Source organism: Leptodactylus fuscus, chromosome 11, assembly GCF_031893055.1.
Source record: "Leptodactylus fuscus isolate aLepFus1 chromosome 11, aLepFus1.hap2, whole genome shotgun sequence".
Lineage (NCBI taxonomy): Eukaryota > Metazoa > Chordata > Amphibia > Anura > Leptodactylidae > Leptodactylus > Leptodactylus fuscus.
In genome coordinates this window covers 37,153,210-37,173,657 of record NC_134275.1, presented here as the reverse complement: position 1 = coordinate 37,173,657, position 20,448 = coordinate 37,153,210, and the positions used below count along the sequence as shown (strand labels likewise).

General features: G+C 43.2%; 1 protein-coding gene across 1 annotated transcript in view; it reads left to right on the top strand.

The window, feature by feature from the left end:
* COL27A1 (collagen type XXVII alpha 1 chain) overlaps positions 1 to 14,204 on the top strand; it is a 219,851-nt gene extending 205,647 nt beyond the window's left edge. The window contains exons 56-61 of the mRNA XM_075259238.1: positions 269 to 295; positions 1,119 to 1,172; positions 4,050 to 4,218; positions 4,298 to 4,407; positions 6,219 to 6,434; positions 13,089 to 14,204. Coding sequence (XP_075115339.1) covers positions 269 to 295; positions 1,119 to 1,172; positions 4,050 to 4,218; positions 4,298 to 4,407; positions 6,219 to 6,434; positions 13,089 to 13,235 — 723 coding nt within the window. The 3' untranslated portion in view covers positions 13,236 to 14,204. The remainder of the gene's footprint in view (positions 1 to 268; positions 296 to 1,118; positions 1,173 to 4,049; positions 4,219 to 4,297; positions 4,408 to 6,218; positions 6,435 to 13,088) is intronic.
* The last annotated feature ends 6,244 nt before the right edge of the window (positions 14,205 to 20,448 follow it).

Below are 20,448 nucleotides of genomic sequence, written 5' to 3'. Positions count from 1 at the left end.
GGTTATATGATAGAGGGAGAGAAGCTGAGCTCTGTGATATATAGGGTTATATGATACAGGAGAGAAGCTGAGCTCTGTGATATATCAGGTTATACCATAGCTGAGCTTCTCTCGCAGTAGCATTGCAGTTTCATTACTGTGACTTCTTGTCCAGTCCATTATAAACAAGGACAACACAAGGGACTTATTCACACAGCTGTGTTGTTCATCTAACACTAGTAAATGTGATGCCTTCAGACAGTAATATCGCCTCTTCCATCTCTTCCAGGGAGCGTCTGTCTTCTTGGAATCATTTGTAAGTATTTCAGATCTCTGCCACAATATCCATAAACTGATGAGGAATTAGGTAACAGTAACTGATACACCTGGAAAAGTCTAAATGGCCCTATTTGGGTTGGGGTGAGGTGGCCCCCAGGGTGGCACATTACCAAAAAGGTTACATCACTTATATGGTTTCCTTGTCATGAATGCTCAGTGGAAACACTATATTTTAGCTGTAATTGAAGACCTACATATCATTGGGACTTGCAATGAACCACTATTGACCAATATGTATTGTAATGAGGAAGATGATACAGGAAGAACTGTGCTGAATATTGTAAATGTCTAAATCTGATTGTATCAAAAGGAGATTTGATATGTACTAAATTAATAAAACAAAAACCCAACACTGATGAGCGAGATCTTTGTTACTGTTACTACAGACTAGGAGGTAACTTTTGCTTTGCTAATACCAGCTCAGATGCGGCTATCAGTGGGGCCGCCCATCATTGGGTTACCCCACATAACTGAGTCATCTCACATAGTGAACCCATCTCAGAATGGAACCCCCCGATGAAATCTGTGTAGCATGGAAGGCAGTCACGTCATCACAGTGCCTTTCATTAAACTCAGAACCCCCTCGGCCTGCTCACTTGTCACGTGTATGAGACATAATCGATACTAGTTTGTTCCCTTTAGCAGAACTATTGATTTATTTAAAAAAAAAAATAAGTAAAATTTTACTTTAAAAGCAAAAGTTCAAATCCAAGTGACTGCCCAGTTATTGTTGTATTATAGACCTAGTACACGGAGTATTCTGTTATTTTTGTAATATTTTTCTGTATTTCCACTTTCAGAGGACAGAAGACTTCAGTGAATCTTACCAAGCCCTAATGGACTCCAGTGGACCGGTACTAACCCATTCCCTAAATATTAACTGCATATGATAGTAGATAGTATACTATGGCTAGGAATTATAGCAGGAGGTTAGATGTGTGAACGTCTGTGATACCTCCATGGGTATTAAAGCACCATCTATAACGCCTGTACGTCCCATTCTCTGCACCCACCATTCATTTTAACGGTGAACAATCAGTCTGCTGTCTCCATATTGTATGGGATGAAAACAAGTGACTATTGCAGGGACCCCATGCTGTTTAACCCTATATTGATGACATACAACATTGTCACATATACAGTCCTATGAAAAAGTTTGGGCACCCCTATTAATCTTAATCATTTTTAGTTCTAAATATTTTGGTGTTTGCAACAGCCATTTCAGTTTGATATATCTAATAACTGATGGACACAGGAATATTTCAGGATTGAAATGAGGTTTATTGTACTAACAGAAAATGCGCAATATGCATTAAACCAAAATTTGACCGGTGCAAAAATATGGGCACCTCAACAGAAAAGTGACATTAATATTTAGTACATCCTCCTTTTGCAAAGATAACAGCCTCTAGTCGCTTCCTGTAGCTTTTAATCAGTTCCTGGATGAAGGTATTTTGGACCATTTCTTTCTACAAAACAATTCAAGTTCAGTTAAGTTTGATGGTCGCCGAACATGGACAGCCGCTCTCAAATGATCTGAAAACAAAGATTGTTCAACATAGTTGTTCAGGGGAAGGATACAAAAAGTTGTCTCAGAGATTTAACCTGTCAGTTTCCACTGTGAGGAACATAGTAAGGAAATGGAAGACCACAGGGACAGTTCTTGTTAAGCCCAGAAGTGGCAGGCCAAGAAAAATATCAGAAAGGCAGAGAAGAAGAATGGTGAGAACAGTCAAGGACAATCCACAGACCACCTCCAAAGAGCTGCAGCATCATCTTGCTGCAGATGGTGTCACTGTGCATCGGTAACAATACAGCGCACTTTGCACAAAGAGAAGCTGTATGGGAGAGTGATGAGAAAGAAGCCGTTTCTGCACGTACGCCACAAATAGAGTTGCCTGAGGTATGCAAAAGCACATTTGGAGAAGCCAACTTCATTTTGGAAACAAAGATTGAGTTGTTTGGTTATAAAAAAAAAAAGGCGTTATGCATAGCGTCCAAAAAGAAACAGCATTCCAAGAAAAACACTTGCTACCCACTGTAAAATTTGGTGGAGGTTCCATCATGCTTTGGGGCTGTGTGGCCAATGCCGGCACCGGGAATCTTGTTAAAGTTGAGGGTCGCATGGATTCCACTCAGTATCAGCAGATTCTTGAGAATAATGTTCAAGAATCAGTGACGAAGTTGAAGTTACGCCGGGGATGGAGATTTCAGCAAGACAATGATCCAAAACACTGCTCCAAATCAACTCCGGCATTCATGCAGAGGAACAATTACAATGTTCTGGAATGGCCATCCCAGTCCCCAGACCTGAATATCATTGAACATCTGTGGGATGATTTGAAGCGGGATGTCCATGCTCGGCGACCATCTAACTTAACTGAACTTGAATTGTTTGTCCAAAATACCTTTATCCAGGAACTGATTAAAAGCTACAGGAAGCGACTAGAGGCTGTTATCTTTGCAAAAGGAGGATCTACTAAATATTAATGTCACTTTTCTGTTGAGGTGCCCATACTTTTGCACCGGTCAAATTTTGGTTTAATGCATATTGCACATTTTCTGTTAGTACAATAAACCTCATTTCAATCCTGAAATATTACTGTGTCCATCAGTTATTAGATATATCAAACTGAAATGGCTGTTGCAAATACCAAAATATTTAGAACTAAAAATGATTAAGATTAATAGGGGTGCCCAAACTTTTTCATAGGACTGTATATACACATGTGTATATATATATATATATATATATATGTACATGCTGTATATATGTCACATATACAGTATCTCTGTATGTGTAATTTAAAGAGGTTGTTCAGTTTAAGTGTTGATGACTTATACTAAAGATAGGACATCAATATAGGATGGATGAACGTCCAACAGTTGGTATCCCCTTGCTCAACTTTTTTCAGCAGTCGATTCACAGAGAATGGGGCAGGAAGCAGACAGCTCAGCTCTCTGTGTAGTGGCCAGACCAGGGTATTACAGATCAGTTCCCAATCACTTGAATGGGAGATGAACTTTAATGACTTTGTCCAGACACTACACTAAGAACGAGCAGTCTGCTTCTTGCCCAGCTCAGGTGAGGTACCATGTGTCACCCATGTGATATTGATGACCTATCCTAAGGAATGGGTGTACCTGTTAAGGATCCTTGTCTATTGGCTGGACCTTTTACAAAGAGCATGTCTTGCTATGAAGGACCCACCTGAATCTGTATTACACAGACAACTAAGGGGGTGTTCACACTTGCGTCCGGTGTGCATTCTGCCGGGTTTCTGTCCTCAGCCCCAGCGAAACTGAACAGGGGACGGAAACCCAGTGGTCAGCTTTAAAACCCCTTCACTTGAGTGGGTTTGTAAAGGTGTCCACCTGCGGCTTGTCCTGCATGTCCGACTTTGTGTCTGGCTAAAAAAAAACAAAAAAAAACGGTTTCCCCGCAGACAGGCCGCAGGTGGACGCAGACAGGCCGCAGGTGGACACAGATAGTCACCTTTACAAACCTATTCAGATGGCAAACACTTGACAGGGGCTCAAGTGTGAATGAAGCATTGCTGGTAAACTCATTACATCCCAGAATCCACAATGGAAAATCTGTCTCAATAAATCAACACTGCTACATATTACTGCCAGCCAATCTATCCAGATGGCAGCACTGTTTATTGATGGCCACCAAGTTTGCTGTAAAGGCAACGATTTCAGCTTGATTTCTGTGTTATTTTGTGTAGTCCTACCGAAGTACTGATTATATGTTTGTGGACCATGGAGGAGAAATTTTTAAGACCCTACACTACCTCAGTAGCCTCATCCAAAGTATCAAAAATCCACTGGGCACTAAAGACAACCCTGCCCGAATCTGCAGAGATCTGATGAACTGCCAGCAAAAGATGGGAGATGGTAAGTAGGTGATGCATCCTGTTCTCTACCTCCGGAGTAGCACCATACACACACTCATGACTCTGGGCTTCCTTTACAGGCACTTATTGGATTGATCCCAATGTTGGTTGTTCTTCTGATACCATAGAAGTCACCTGTAACTTTACACAAGGTGGTCAGACGTGTCTTAGGCCGCTCACTGCATCCAAGGTAAAAAAAAAAAAAACTCTACTAAAACAATTGTGCAACTAGAGTTGAATCTTCGCTAAAATCAACAGGCACCTACATATGTTTGAGGATGTTCAGGAGGGTTTTTTGAGCATTAAAGGGGATGTCCGTGGTGTTTAAATTCACTTAGCTGATGCAGCAGATGATGATAGGTCCAGGGGTTCCGGTTTCATCATAACCTCCAGGTCACATGACCAGAAGTAGTGTGCCTTTCCAAATTTCAGAGGTCATTAATTACCTGTTAGATAGAGAAAACAAGGAGGAGGCACTGCTTCCAATCACATGACCTGGCGTTCCTGAAAAGGCCCGAAACCCCTGGTCCATTATTATCCTCCGCTGGATCAGGTAAGTAAATGTATTAACAGTAATGTCATTATCACTAGACTGTGAGGATAGATTGGTTATAAGGGTGAGAAGACTATTGAAATGCTGGAAATCTGCAACAGAAAAACACACTAAAAGGAATGAAGTGTTTGCTCAAATTTCATTTCAGGAAATGTGGCAGATCTTCTACAGATTTCTCTCTTTGTAAGGCTGCATGTAGCCAGGCTGTGATTAAATGGCATCAGTGTACTGGCTGGATATAGGACCTGTCTTTGCCTTGGGCTCATGGACACATACAAGAGCATCTATGTGGCCATAGAAATGAATGAAAGAGCGCTGTAGGCCGCCATCTCCGCCAGGCCCTTAGTGATGAATGCAGTGGCAGTGTGCACATGTAACCTGTGCTCCATTCATACAGGGGATCCACTCTGTAATCTGTATGGGTACAAACTCTCAGATCTCTACAGTTGTAGCATTTATTTCCTATGCAGTGGATAATGTGTAACTACTGGAATATCCCTTTAATAAATAGCCTTTTGCATTCAGAATAGATTTCTTATCACATTTGTGCTTGCATAGTGCATAAATCCCATAGGCTGGAATAATAGCAGTGCATGTCATACACGCATCACCTGATCGCCTTTCTAGCTCCAACATTCTAGGCTAATTCATTTCATGTATCTCTAGAATGGATCAGGCTCTATTTTCTTCATACAGTGCTGCAAATCCCCCATAAGGATGTAGTTAGAGGGGATTTGGAGTTTGGGTTTAGTAAAACAGATCTTTGACCATCATACTGTAAATGATACATTAAGTGTGCCATAAAACTCCCGTCCCTGTGTATGCAGGACATTCTTCCTATGTAGACGGTGTACTAGGAGCCAGTTTATGTCCCACTCAGCTTTCTAACCTAGAAGTTGTCTATGACTTTATTATTGATGATCTATAGTCTGTCTCCCAGCAACCCTTTTGATCACCTGTTTAAAGAGTTTTTTGGGCTAAAATATTCATGACCAATCTTTAGGATTGGATATCAATATTCATTTGGCAGAACCCCTGCAGATCAGTTAAGTTGTGACCTCACATTCATTAGTCACATGACTTGTTGCAGCACAGTCCCATTCCATTGAATGTGGTTGAGCTTGAATACCAAAAATAACCACATATGTGCTATGCTTGGTAGGTAGTCAAGAAGCTACAGAGCTTTTGTGGATGCTGCAGCCTCTTCAGACCCCGACTTATCTGATATTGATTAGCTATCCTTGGCCCCCGGAAAGCTCCTTTAACATCTATAGGACTAAGCTTACCTTTGCCAGATACTACAGACTGTACAGAGCTGTATAGTCCCAAGACACTACAGCTGATTAAGGAGGTTTCTGGTAGCTGAACTCCCGCCCATCTACTATTGAAGTCATTAAGGATAAAGTCATGGACGGCCCCTTTAAGCTACCTGCCCTTTCTTTTTGCAGCTGGTGTTTGAAGTTGGCAGAGTCCAGATGAATTTCCTCCATCTCTTGAGTTCAGAAGCCGTACAGCACATAACCGTCCACTGCCTGAATGTCCCTGTGTGGGGCGCCTCATCAAACAAACCTTCCCAGAATGCTGTGCGATTCAAGGCCTGGAATGGACAGATATTTGAAGGCGGAGGCCAGTATCAACCTGAGGTTACTGTGGATGATTGCAGGGTAAGACCACGGACTACTAACACCTAGTGTACAAAATGGTTAACATGTTAGTATTCTCAGGGGCAGTGACACCGTACCCCAAGGTCTGATCAGCTGTATGGAGCGGCTTTCAGCACCAGTCATGTAACCAATACAGGGCTGGAAGCAGAAAGTTCCATTTGTTGCATAGCGGCCAGGCGTCTTCACTGCATCTCAGCTCCCTCTGACTTCACTGGGTGCTAAACTGCAGTGATGGTGCCAGGCTGCTAGACAACGGACAGAGCTCTCTGCTTCTGGCCCTGTATTGTGTACTGGATGGGTAATGCAAGCTACTGCAAACAGGTGATTGGGCCCCCTATCCATAATATATTTATGGCCTATCCTGAGAATAGATCATAGTAAAATGAGCATAGACAACCCCTTTAATTCTAATCTTGACACCCCTAACCATCAGCCAGTAGCATGCTGCACTGTAGAAACCCCATCTGTTAAATGAATAGAATTTAAATGTTAGAATTTAGGTATTTACCTAAAACTAGAAATAGAAACTGATCCTACTCAAAACTGCAACTGAAGCAAAACTGCATGCAAATGTGGCACCCCCGCCCCCCAAATTATTGACTTGAGGTGTTTCAGCTACACGATTCCAAACAGGAACGTTAAATCAAGCACCCAGTGACGTCTCCATAGACTCTATTTCAGGGAGTTGCGATCAGCTCTCTGTTCCTCCTTTGGAATGAACTGAAGTTTTAATGTTTAGTGATCAGACCTTCTAATCTACCATCCACGTCTGAACTCCTAAACGCCATTTTAGATCAATAGGAACGAGTTCCGACAGACCTACATGAAATCTTAGTCTTCTCTTATACCAGAGGCAGCTGCTAAAGCCCCCAAAGGTTACCCAGCTCCATATTAATGGCATGTCCAACAAGCTGATATGTGATGGTTGTGTGTCTGCCTACATCAGCCATATGGTGGACATTTATTTATTACTACAGTTGTGCGTAAGTGTACCACAAGTGTTTAACCACTATAGGTAGATCACTCAGGATTGTGGAGATGTGTCATTCTGTCTGAGATGGGAAAGCCCTTTCATGGGGTTCTCTCGCTTTTTGATGTTGATGGCCTATTCATAGGTGATGTGTAGTGTCTGCGCCGTATTGCTGCAGCTCTCCAATGAGCAGAGTTGTAGTAATACAACACAGGCACCACACAGTGGACGGAGATGTCTGCTTCTGCCTCATTACACAGTGTAGTGTGCGTGCCAGGTGTTGGATTGTCACTGATCTGATAATGATGACATATCCAAGGATGGATCATCAATATCAAAAGGTAGGGAGACAGGTGCAGCCCGGCAGATACAGGGCTCATGTGATTACCCGCATTTGTGGGGCTGCACCCATCCTGCTTTCTTGCTTCAGACAGAAAGTACAAGTGCATCTTAGAACTTAGTACGTGGTGCATACAGGGTTATCTGCTTTTTAGTTTTGATGGTGTATCCTCAGATCTGCAAGGATCTGACACCTGGGAACTCCACAGGTCAGTTGTACCAGGAAAGTGTGGCTCTCAGTTTACATTGCAGGAGCTGCACCCCTCAAACACCATACAAAGTGTAGCAGCGGATGTAGGTACTGCAGTTTGTATAGTGAGTGAGCAGCATGGCTCCTGGAGGATAGACCATCAATAGTAGAAACTCAAGAACCACTCTAAGTGTTGTGAAATCATGGACCTCTACCTTCAGTGGATATTGTGAATGGGGCTGGAGCAGGTCCCTGGCAGTAGAAACAGGTTATTTACTAGCAATCCACTGTGAGTATAGAGTTTATAGCTGTTTATAGAGTTTACACAAGAACAACAGAGCCTTACTTTATAGGAAGGCCGGGAGACCTCACTGTACTAAACTTATAGAATTTAGCTCCAGTTAGTTCTCGTCTCTTCCAGTGTTATTTGCCTTCTAATTGATCACATGCCCTGATATCAGAAAGAAATGGAACAAAGTAAAGTGAATTCTGAAATCCGCCAGGGTGAGCGGGCGTAGCCCTACATCATAAACTAGCTTTATGTGCACCTGGTTATAGAGCAATTACAAGTTATTGTTAGTATAGATTTACCATCATTTACCTCCTCTTTAGTGCTTTGTTATCTGGTTGCCATGGTTCTTAAAGGGATCATTTCATTAGTTTAAAAAACAAAAACACACACACACACACACATTAGGGGAGTTTTGTCAGTTTCTCTCTACTAGTTTTGGCATAGAAGGATGATATTGCGGCACATCCCCATTTCACACTTTGTTTGACTTAGGAGCCCCCTAAGTCATCTATCTGAAGAGAGTGATATTCCAGCGTGTGCACTACAGCAGGCATGTCAAACATGCAGCCCTTTACAGGCATACAGTCCTATGAAAAAGTTTGGGCACCCCTATTAATCTTAATCATTTTTTGTTCTAAATATTTTGGTGTTTGCAACAGCCATTTCAGTTTGATATATCTAATAACTGATGGACACAGTAATATTTCAGGATTGAAATGAGGTTTATTGTACTAACAGAAAATGTGCAATATGCATTAAACAAAAATTTGACCGGTGCAGAAGTATGGGCACCCTTATCATTTTATTGATTTGAATTCTCCTAACTACTTTTTACTGACTTACTGAAGCACAAAATTGGTTTTGTAACCTCAGTGAGCTTTGAACTTCATAGCCAGATGTATCCAATCATAAGAAAAGGTATTTAAGGTGGCCAATTGCAAGTTGATCTCCTATTTGAATCTCCTCTGAAGAGTGGCATCATGGGCTACTCAAAACAACTCTCAAATGATCTGAAAACAAAGATTGTTCAACATAGTTGTTCAGGGGAAGGATACAAAAAGTTGTCTCAGAGATTTAACCTGTCAGTTTCCACTGTGAGGAACATAGTAAGGAAATGGAAGAGCACAGGGACAGTTCTTGTTAAGCCCAGAAGTGGCAGGCCAAGAAAAATATCAGAAAGGCAGAGAAGAAGAATGGTGAGAACAGTCAAGGACAATCCACAGACCACCTCCAAAGAGCTGCAGCAACATCTTGCTGCAGATGGTGTCACTGTGCATCGGTCAACTATACAGCGCACTTTGCACAAATAGAAGCTGTATGGGAGAGTGATGAGAAAGAAGCCGTTTCTGCACGTACGCCACAAATAGAGTTGCCTGAGGTATGAAAAAGCACATTTGGACAAGGCAGCTTCATTTTGGAAACAAAAATTGAGTTGTTTGGTTATAAAAAAAAGGCGTTATGCATGGCGTCCAAAAAGAAACAGCATTCCAAGAAAAACACATGCTACCCACTGTAAAATTTGGTGGAGGTTCCATCATGCTTTGGGGCTGTGTGGCCAATGCCGGCATCGGGAATCTTGTTAAAGTTGAGAGTCGCATGGATTCCACTCAGTATCAGCAGATTCTTGAGAATAATGTTCAAGAATCAGTGACGAAGTTGAAGTTACACCGGGGATGGAGATTTCAGCAAGACAATGATCCAAAACACCGCTCCAAATCCTCAGGCATTCATGCAGAGGAACAATTACAATGTTCTGGAATGGCCATCCCAGTCCCCAGACCTGAATATCATTGAACATCTGTGGGATGATTTGAAGCGGGCTGTCCATGCTCGGCGACCATCTAACTTAACTGAACTTGAATTGTTTGTCCAAAATACCTTTATCCAGGATCCAGGAACTGATTAAAAGCTACAGGAAGCGACTAGAGGCTGTTATCTTTGCAAAAGGAGGATCTACTAAATATTAATGTCACTTTTCTGTTGAGGTGCCCATACTTTTGCACCGGTCAAATTTTGGTTTAATGCATATTGCACATTTTCTGTTAGTACAATAAACCTCATTTCAATCCTGAAATATTACTGTGTCCATCAGTTATTAGATATATCAAACTGAAATGGCTGTTATAAACACCAAAATAAATGATTAAGATTAATAGGGGTGCCCAAACTTTTTCATAGGACTGTATCTGCAGCCCGCACAAAAGTCTCAAACTTTGTCTCTAAGAGACAAAGTTTGAGACTTTTGTGCGGGCCGCAGAGGTGCAATACTCACGCGGCTACTCGCTGCTGTGTAGACGTGATGTGACGTGATGACGTCACATCGCGTCTAAATCTTCGGGTTGAGCCGCGCGGCTTCCGCCCCCGGCAGCTCCCTTCTATGTCGGCTCATTCATTTGAGCCGACAGCGGAGGGGAAAGCCGCGACCGCGGCAGGCGGGAGAGAGAGAGAGTGCGGCGGGGGAGCGAGGACTCGGAGTCGTCGGAGAAGGTAAGTTTAATGTGTGTATGTATGCATAGAGGTGGAACGTGAAACAGGGCAGTTGAAGGAGGGGATGGCATGACACTGGGGACAGAGATGTGGAGAGATGAATCTGGGGGCAGAGATGGGGGACATGACACTGGGGGCAGAGATGGAGGGACATGAATCTGGGGGCAGAGATGGGGGGACATGAATCTGGGGGCAGAGATGGGGGACATGAATCTGGGGCAGAGATGGGGGAGACATGAATCTGGGGAAGAGATGGGGGAGACATGAATCTGGGGAAGAGATGGGGGAGACATGAATCTGGGGAAGAGGTGGGGGAGACATGAATCTGGGGGCAGAGATGGAGGGGACATGAATCGGGGGCAGAGATGGAGGGGACATGAATCTGGGGGCAGAGATGGGGGGACATGAATCTGGGGGCAGATATGGGGGGACATGAATCTGGGGGCAGAGATGAGGGACATGAATCTGGGGGCAGAGATGGGGGACATGAATCTGGGGGCAGAGATGGGGGGGACATGAATCTGGGGACAGAGATGTGGAGGCATGAATCTGGGGGCAGAGATGGGGGGGCATGAATCTGGGGGCAGAGATGGGGGGGACATGAATCTGGGGACAGAGATGTGGAGACATGAATCTGGGGGCAGAGATGGGGGGGCATGAATCTGGGGGCAGAGATGGGGGGCATGAATCTGGGGGCAGAGATGGAGGGGACATGAATCGGGGGCAGAGATGGGGGACATGAATCTGGGGCAGAGATGGGGACATGAATCTGGGGGCAGAGATGAGGGACATGAATCTGGGGGCAGAGATGGGGGACATGAATCTGGGGGCAGAGATGGGGGGGACATGAATCTGGGGACAGAGATGTGGAGACATGAATCTGGGGGCAGAGATGGGGGGGCATGAATCTGGGGGCAGAGATGGGGGGGACATGAATCTGGGGACAGAGATGTGGAGACATGAATCTGGGGGCAGAGATGGGGGGGCATGAATCTGGGGGCAGAGATGGGGGGCATGAATCTGGGGGCAGAGATGGAGGGGACATGAATCGGGGGCAGAGATGGGGGACATGAATCTGGAGGCAGAGATGGGGGGACATGAATCTGGGGCAGAGATGGGGACATGAATCTGGGGCAGAGATGGGGGACATGAATCTGGGGCAGAGATGGGGGACATGAATCTGGGGGCAGATATGGGGGGACATGAATCTGGGGGCAGAGATGGGGGGACATGAATCTGGGGGCAGATATGGGGGGACATGAATCTGGGGGCAGATGAAGGGTGTATATGTAAATAGATAATTTTCTTTTATGAAACTAACAAAATCTTCTCAGAGAACAAGGCTGACTGATCACCACTTATAATCTAAAAAAAGATTGAAAAAAATGATAGCAAATAAATGTTTAGTTTTTAATTGCTGTATTTTTGTTAAATATATGTTGCTGTTACATATTACTACTTCATATCTTGTTTTCATGACTGCTGTTAAAATACGTGCGTGACATTAGCTGCTGTTTGTGGCCCTCGCAACAACCTTTTGTTACTCATGTGGCCCTCGGGGTACCCTGAGTTTGACATGCCTGCACTACAGGATCCTCATCTCGCAGAATCCCTTGTTAATTCATTCCCAAAAAAACATGCCTACAACATGCCTGGAATATTGAAGGCCAGAACTCAGATGCCGCCACATTTTTTTTTTATGTCAGACAAAAAATAATTAAAAAAAAAAAAAAAAAAAAAGTTGTCAAAGGCCAGGGCCCTAGGAAACACCGCAGCATTTTACAGCACCAGCAAAGTGGTAATCTCATCCACACATTGCAGGAAAAGATCCGTAGTGAAAATGCTGAAATTTCAAATTTGCAGCCTGTGAATTATACCTATAGGGAGACAGTCGGTGTTTCTGTAGGTATAATAGAACCAGAAAGTCCTCAGAGGAAAACTCTGCAGACTTTTTGTGAAAAGCGCTGCAAGAAAAACTCCTGAAACACCTAATAAATGTAATGCACAGCATGTGGACCAGTTTTTCAGGACAAATTAAGGCGATGTTCACATTTGCATCGGAGACTCCATCACAATGTCCACCTGAAATCAGCAGCCAGAAATGTCCTGCATGGACGGCTTTTTCCCCTGCCCCTTTTAGTTTTAAAATGACAGATACCCAATGTGGTCCATTAGGCTCTGCATGTAGCTGCTATATAGCGGTCCGCCTAGCCATTGTTCTCCAATGGCTGAGGACAACTGAGAGCCAACACTGATGTGAACTTGGCAAAAGTCAGAATTCGGCTGCATTTGGATTAGTAAATGTGAATAAAATGACAATTCTTTGACTATACAATATAATATAATATAATACAATATAATTATTTGCCTTTCCAGTTGCAAGACGGACGTTGGCATCAAACCATCTTTACTTTTCGGACACAAGACCCAACTCAGTTACCGATCATCGATGTGTTAAATCTCCCTCCATCTAGACCTGGCAAGAACCTTCACTTGGAGGTGGGGAGCGTTTGCTTCTTGTGAGGAGTTATGTTAGTTCTGCATCCATTGGACCCAGAATACCTTCTTATCCTGAGTGGATGGAGGTGCCAAATGACTTGCAAACATAGAGCTAATCGCAGATACCTGCGCCCCCTCCCAATCCATTGTTTCAGAGAACTGAAAACTGAGGGGATACCAGCAAGTCCCCCCCTACACCGCTGTACAATGGAATTTGAGGGGAAAGGAAAAACAATTATTGTCCCCAGAGCTGACAGTCCCGGAAAAGGAGTGTTAGCTAAAGGAATATGGAAGATACGTAATCTACCAGTCACCCGCCTGAGAGACGACAAACCAAAAAATAAAGTTAAACGTTACCCTCCCCGTCTGCCAGGGAGCTGGTGACAGAAGAGCATTATGGGTAATACAGGCAGAAAGCATTGTGAAGTGCAATATAAAATAACATATAAAAAAATAATAATATAAATGTTATTTAATGAGAGAAAGTATATACATCCCACCTTCATTCCTGCAACAAAAACGAAAGAGACGTGACTGGCTCAACAAGGCGAGAGGCGACCGGTGTGACCCCCACTGTGAAAATCTCTGGTGCTTTGAAGCTTTTTTTTTTTTTTTTTTTTTTTTTTTATGAATTATTTTTATTTGAAGCTATTTAAGATTTCTGAAGGTGCTGATGCCTTTCCACACACGTCTGTGGGACGACACCCGGCTTTAGGATTTTATTTTTTGTAATGGAAGGAAGCAATAGTGGCTTCCTGCTGTACAGAGACCCCTTCACTCCTGAGACACATTATGTGGACGGCTCTCGTATGATAAGTCTAATCTCTGGGAATCTCTTATGTTACAGGAAGAAGTCTGCGCTACCACGAGTCGCACTGCAGAGGTTTAGTTACCAGCGTATAATGGAGTGCACTGAACCAGGCCCCTGTGCTATAGGATAGTCCTAGTCATTCCACCCTATACATACTGTTTCTGGCTTGTTGGTCTCCATCTGCCAGGGTTTTCCATAACAAAAATTAAAATTTGCCACTCCATTCAAACTGGTATACAAGAGACCCACCAATCTACAACGTATATCGTCTGCATCATTTCATAATATAAAATATATAGGGGTGTTCTGTTTTACTGAGTAAAAATGTATAGAATTATGGCTGTGTGCAGCCACCACTAGGGGGAGCTAGCTGCATACAGATAATATGCCACTGTATACAGCCATCTCCACCTTGGTGATCACTGTAATATAAGCAAAAGCAGTTCCAGGCCAGTCCGTATACCACCTGTGTACCCCGCCATGGAGGCTGGGCATGTTAGTTTGTCCATAATTTGGACCAAGGATATATGGAGCAGGAAATGGGGAGAATAGAGACCCCATAATGTACAATATGGTGGCTTTTGGTTCATTTTAATAATAAATTCCAGAATTGAAAAGTCACCTTTCGCTCATTCATTCCCTATGTGTTATATTTTGGTAACCTAAACCCTGCAGTGATTCTGGCATAATGTAACTCATGGCTGAAGGGGTAAAAAAAAAATTCTAAAATAAATGATAAATTAAGAAAAAAAAGTTAATTTAAAAAATGTGTTTATATATTTTAAGGGAATATTTTTGTAGGCTTGCGTCCTGGTGAAATTTGTACCAAAGTAATGTTTATTCCTATATGCCTTTGTAGATTTCATTTTTCACTGCTTGGTTGTATAAATTGCTTTTAAAACTGTATGAGGATTTTTTTTTTTTTTTTTTAAACAAAGGAATTGGCCAAATGTGTAGTGCTGCTGTTGCCCGTGCGTTTCCATCTCCGCCTGGTATCTCACACCAGGGACGGAGAAAGTCATTTTAATTTAAGACTTCCTATATCCCCCTCCCCATCCCTTTCCAAGTCTAATGCCCCTTCCCACCACCTTCCACCTTTCTCTTTGCTTTTCTTTAAAGAGATTCTTGTTGCTTTGAGACCCAACTGGCTTTGGAGTACATTCTGTAGAAATGTAGTACATTCTATGTGTAAATTTGGAGCTAAAGATGATTATGTATCTGTTATGTTCTATATTATATTGTAATCTAGGCTGTACTGTACTGAGAATACCATGTTCTATGTTTAGAAACGTCTGTTTTTTGTGAACGTCTTTATATTTCGGGGTTTTTTTTGTTTTATTAGTTGTTTCTTCTTCCTCCATTTCCATATTTCATGAAAGTGATTCTTCCAAATACCTCAACATGTGACGGTGGGGCCTTCTGTCCAGTTCCCTATGGGGTGCATAGTATATACTACGTCTCCTGTATAGTCCCTGCATCACTGCCCTCTCTCGTTTCTTCTCCTCATTCTACTCTCTTTCAGCCTCATCGTCATTAACCTGTTTCAGGGTGTTGAAATTTTATTCACATTCACATTGTTGTAAAAAAAATTTCAAAAAAAGGGAAAAAAAAACACAACAAAAATAAACCTTTCAGAATGAGGCCGTGCAGAGGGGTCTGGTGTGTTATTTATTACGTCCTGCTTTTCCCTCTCGGCTCTTGTATAGACAGGTGTTGTGCTCATCCTATACAGAAGCAAAAAAAAGACAAAAAGGTGGCACTGCTATGTGAGTAGCATACAACTTATGTGAGAAAAAATCATGGAGCGTGGCATTATGCTTCAATCTGTATGGTGGTGCTCTATAGTTCAAAAAAGCTGGATACAAGAATAGCTCACATAGACAAGTAGTTTTCTACGTGAGCTCATCCCATACAGACTCTGCTATCCTATAAAATGTAAGTTGTGACATGGCTTCATGGATCTCTGCCTTGTCAACTTCCCAACATGGACAGTTTCACTGACACACTGACCAGCATTGTAGAATTTATCTAACTTGGTCACTAACTTTCCAACAAGCATTGCATAAGTTAATGGAGAAAATAGCATTTTTTTTTGTCTCCTAAATTCCCTATTCACTCAGAAACTTCTGTTGAATCCTGTCTTGGCGTCTCAAGACAGACTGATAGCTCACAGAGTTATCAAGTTACATGTGTCCATAGAAAAATATGAAAAAGGGGAAGAGACAGAAGCAAAGATATACAGGCTGCTGAAGCTAATAGACACTATCTCACCCAATTCTTTATTCACAACAGTAAGGCCCAGTACTTCTCTGTAATCACTGGCGTAACTTAAGTCTTGTGGGCCCTAGTGCAAACCTTTGCCCGGGGCCTCCCTACAGCAAATGCTTGATAATTACAGGACCCCACACAGTATAATATGCTCCCCACAGTGGCCCCCCACACAATATTATATGCTCCAACAGCATGTATAGCAGTCGGGGAACCAAACTTTCCCCCGACCACTGTCATAGTGGTCTGGGGCACTGGCCATCCCCAGCTGGCCCCATACCCCAGCAGGCCCAGTTGTGATCGCAACCCTGCGACCACAATGCCACTGTCTGTAACGTCCTATGTAATGCTGCCATGAGTGAACAAGACTGGTTAACGTAAGTGTTTTTGTAAGGCAGATTCAAAAGTGGAAAGATATACAGAGAAATTATAATGAGAAGATCTGCCAGTCTTCTGGGGTTTGCCTTGCAAAGTACTGACTGTGACAAGGAACAGAATCTCCTGTTTTCTCCATGTGTTATGTATGGTAGGGAGTCTCTAATTCTCTCATTTCTCCATGAGCTGGTGAGTACAGGTGTATTCAGTTGTTTTTGTAGGCTCTATGTCATAGTAGTGTTGCTCATGAAAGTTTAACAAAAAGGTTAGGCATGCTTTAAAGGGGTTGTCCCAGACTTCATAATGAAGGCCTATCCTTAGGATAAGTCATTGATATGAAATCAGTAGGACTCACCATTCAGCTAATATTTGCACAGTATACAGAGCCAGTAGCAGATGACTCCATACACTATGTGACAAGCATGCCGCACAGTTCCTATTAAAGTGAGAAATTTTTATGAAGCAGTATTCATATCTTAAGGAGGACCAGTCACCATGTGCAAAAAGCCCAATGCCATACATCATTTGCTAGACACCGTCACCCTGAGCATTTTGGTGTTTTATCTAAATCAATTCAGCCATTACAAAGATAAAAGCCCTGTTGGTGTTGATACAAAATAGGGTTTACTAGCCAATATGTGTGAACCCCATGACCTCCATTTGCTGATTCACGATCACCAGGATCTTCTACATAAGAGTGGTGGCCTCTCCACTGCATGCTCGGTCTATGAGGTTACAGATTATAAAATGTCTGCTTGCTCAGCTCTAACAAAAAGCCCCCCATCTCCCCCCACCCAACTTTCTAAATAGCATTTGTTATATTTTTTTTGTTTAGCTTTACTGCAATATGTGTAGGTCATGTGACGTCACTGGAAGGAAGCCCCCCCCCCCCTTCACTCACTAAAGGGGCGTTCACACTACCGTCGGTGTCCGACAGGTAGTGTCCGCTCAAAATCTGGCACAGACCTTAGGAGCGGACACTAGCTGTGTCCGTGACACCTGTCATTCACTTAAATGGGCATCGGGTGCATTCTTTTGCACTCCGTGCCTGTCCTTCCCTGTCCACAAGTGAAGATGTCCGACTTCTTAAGCGGACAGAAGAACCCTACATGTCGGGTTTTTCTGTCCGCTTGAGAAGTCGGACATTGCATGTGACGGCCATTCACACATGCGCCATACAATGGGTGGCCAGTACATATCACAAATGGGGTGTGTCAGATATTGAGGACATCACAGGGCTGAGTGGGAAGAAAAGGAAGGCAGCTCAAAGAGAAGGACCATTGTGGAACAGGGGCCACTGTGGAGCATTACACTGTTTATAGAATTGATTGCTTTCCTGAAGCTTTCTCTGTGTGACAATAACGATGATATACGGAGGCAATTACAATATTACAACCAAAGGAGAAGGTTACTGAGCGAGAACTAGGAGCCTAAAGATGGCTGCTGAGGGTGTAGTGGGCAGGCTAGCTGGGGAAACAGGGAGGGGGTAGAGAGAGGGACAGAACTGGAAACTACACCATGTAAACAAATGCAAAAGATGTCAGAAGCTCCGAGAGAACCCCAGAAATCATTCAAAACACTGCTAAAAGGTATATGTGCATTTGTTAACCTATTAATAGCACTAGCAGACCTTTTTTGCAAAATGATTTTTTATTTTTTATTTTTTTTCCAGAAAATCCAGAAAGCAAAAAATACTAAAGGCCCCACTTTGTGGAAACGCAGCTTTTTTTGTTGCACTATTTTGAACCAAAGCCAAGAATGGCTGCAAATGGAATGGGAAATCTATAGGAAGTTGTTATACTTCAGCCACACTGTTAAATCCACTCCATGTTTTTGACATAGGTTATGATATTAGGCAGTGGCGTAACTACCTCCATAGCAGCGGAGGCGGCTGCCACAGGGCCCGGGACATTGGGGGCCCGGTGACAGCCGCTACCGCTGCTATCATTATACTCGGGGGGTCTTTGCAGACCCCCGAGTATAATGATCGGTGGACCGGGAGAGGTAAGAAACATAAAAAACATGTTACTTACTTCTCCACGATCCTGCCTGATGTTCTTTCTGACATCACATGAACCCGGCCTGCGCCCCGGGTCATGTGACGTCAGACGTCATTAAACAAGGACGGCAGAGGAAAGGCAGCGGAGAAGACAGCGTAGGAGCCGGAGACAGGTAAGTAACAGTAGTTTTTTATGTTTTTCTCCCCCCCTGGGTCTCCGATTATTATACTCTGGGGTCTCCTGTCCAGGGCCTCCAGGAGGCGCCACACATTACTTCCTGACGCTGACCATTGCCTGCTGACTGATTCCAGTCTCCTGCTGCCATTTAGTTCAAATCGAAACAAAAAGCAAAAGGCGGCCCTAGACAGGATGGTAATGTGAATATTGTCCATTACCTGTTGGTGTAATGCAGTAAGTAGTGGCCTAATGTGCCACTGCGGGGGCCAGTATATTGTGTAGTGGCCAATAAAAAGGGCAATATACTGTATGGGGGGGGGGGGGGATACACAGAAGCTGGCTATGGGTCCTGTCTTTCCTAATTACGCCCTGCTTAAGGGCCTTTTCCACATGCCATTGATGATCAGCTGTGGGTCAGTTTCTTCCGGATCAGTGCCCAGTGTAAAAGTTCTTGTCCCTCCCGTTCTCTGAGAATTCTGGTCATTGACTGTGATAAATATCAGACACTTTATTAAACGTACATTAGTTTCATATAAACTGATTTTATCAAATCACTGGTAAAAATACACCTGCCCATAGCAGGAAGGGTTTCGTCAGCTGGTATTGCCCTCCCTGACCCCCTTATCACAATACACATGATGGCTTTAGCTTGTTGTAACAAAGTAAACATTGCAAATACAGTGCGGGCTTTGGCTGTCAGCCCAGCAGAGTCCTGTGACCACAGAGTATCAGCAGAGTCTGTATCTGCACATGAGCAAGGTCTCCACGTGAAGCTCTCACTGTTCTCGGGGAGTGTTAAAATCAACAACTTCCTAGGCCCTTCATTGCTTTCTAAGAACAGTTTAGCATTTACACTATAAATGAGGAATCAAAATAAAAAATACCAAGAAGCCGAAGTCATAACAAGACAGATGCTTGTTGTGTGCCAGAACACAAGAGGGTACACAGAAAGGGTGAATCAAATCGACTATGCAACACCACGGATACAGCTACTACTGTCACTCATCTTCTCTGACTCACAAGGACAAAAACCACAATGGCAGCAAATGAAGGACTAGCTCAGGTTGTCCCTAAACTGAAAAAGGAAGGACTCACGGTCATCAACACATCATCGGGGGACAAATCAGATTTGTATAAGGCAGGGGTCTCAAACTCAATTTACCCCGAGGCCGCTGGAGGTAGAGTCTGGGTGAGGCTGGGCCGCATCAGGTTTTCACAATTTTTTTTTCTAAAAGTCGCCATATTCTGTACGGGGATGCATAGGGTGTCTTTTTTTGCGGGGCCGGGTGTACTTTTTAGTTCTACCATTTTTGGCAAATGCTATTGCTTTGATCACTTTTTATTCAAATTTTTATCAGAATCAAAACAGTGAAAAAAAAACGCGATTTGGCACTTTTGACTATTTTTCCCACTATGGCATTTACCGTACAGGAAAAATATTTTTATAGATTTGTAGAGCAGGCGATTTCGGACACGGGGATACCTAACATGTATGTGTTTCACAGTATTTAAATACTTTTATATGTGTTCTAGGGAAAGGGGGGTGATTTGAATTAATACTTTTTTTTTTTTTTTTTTTTTTTTTTTGCATTTATTAGACCCCCTA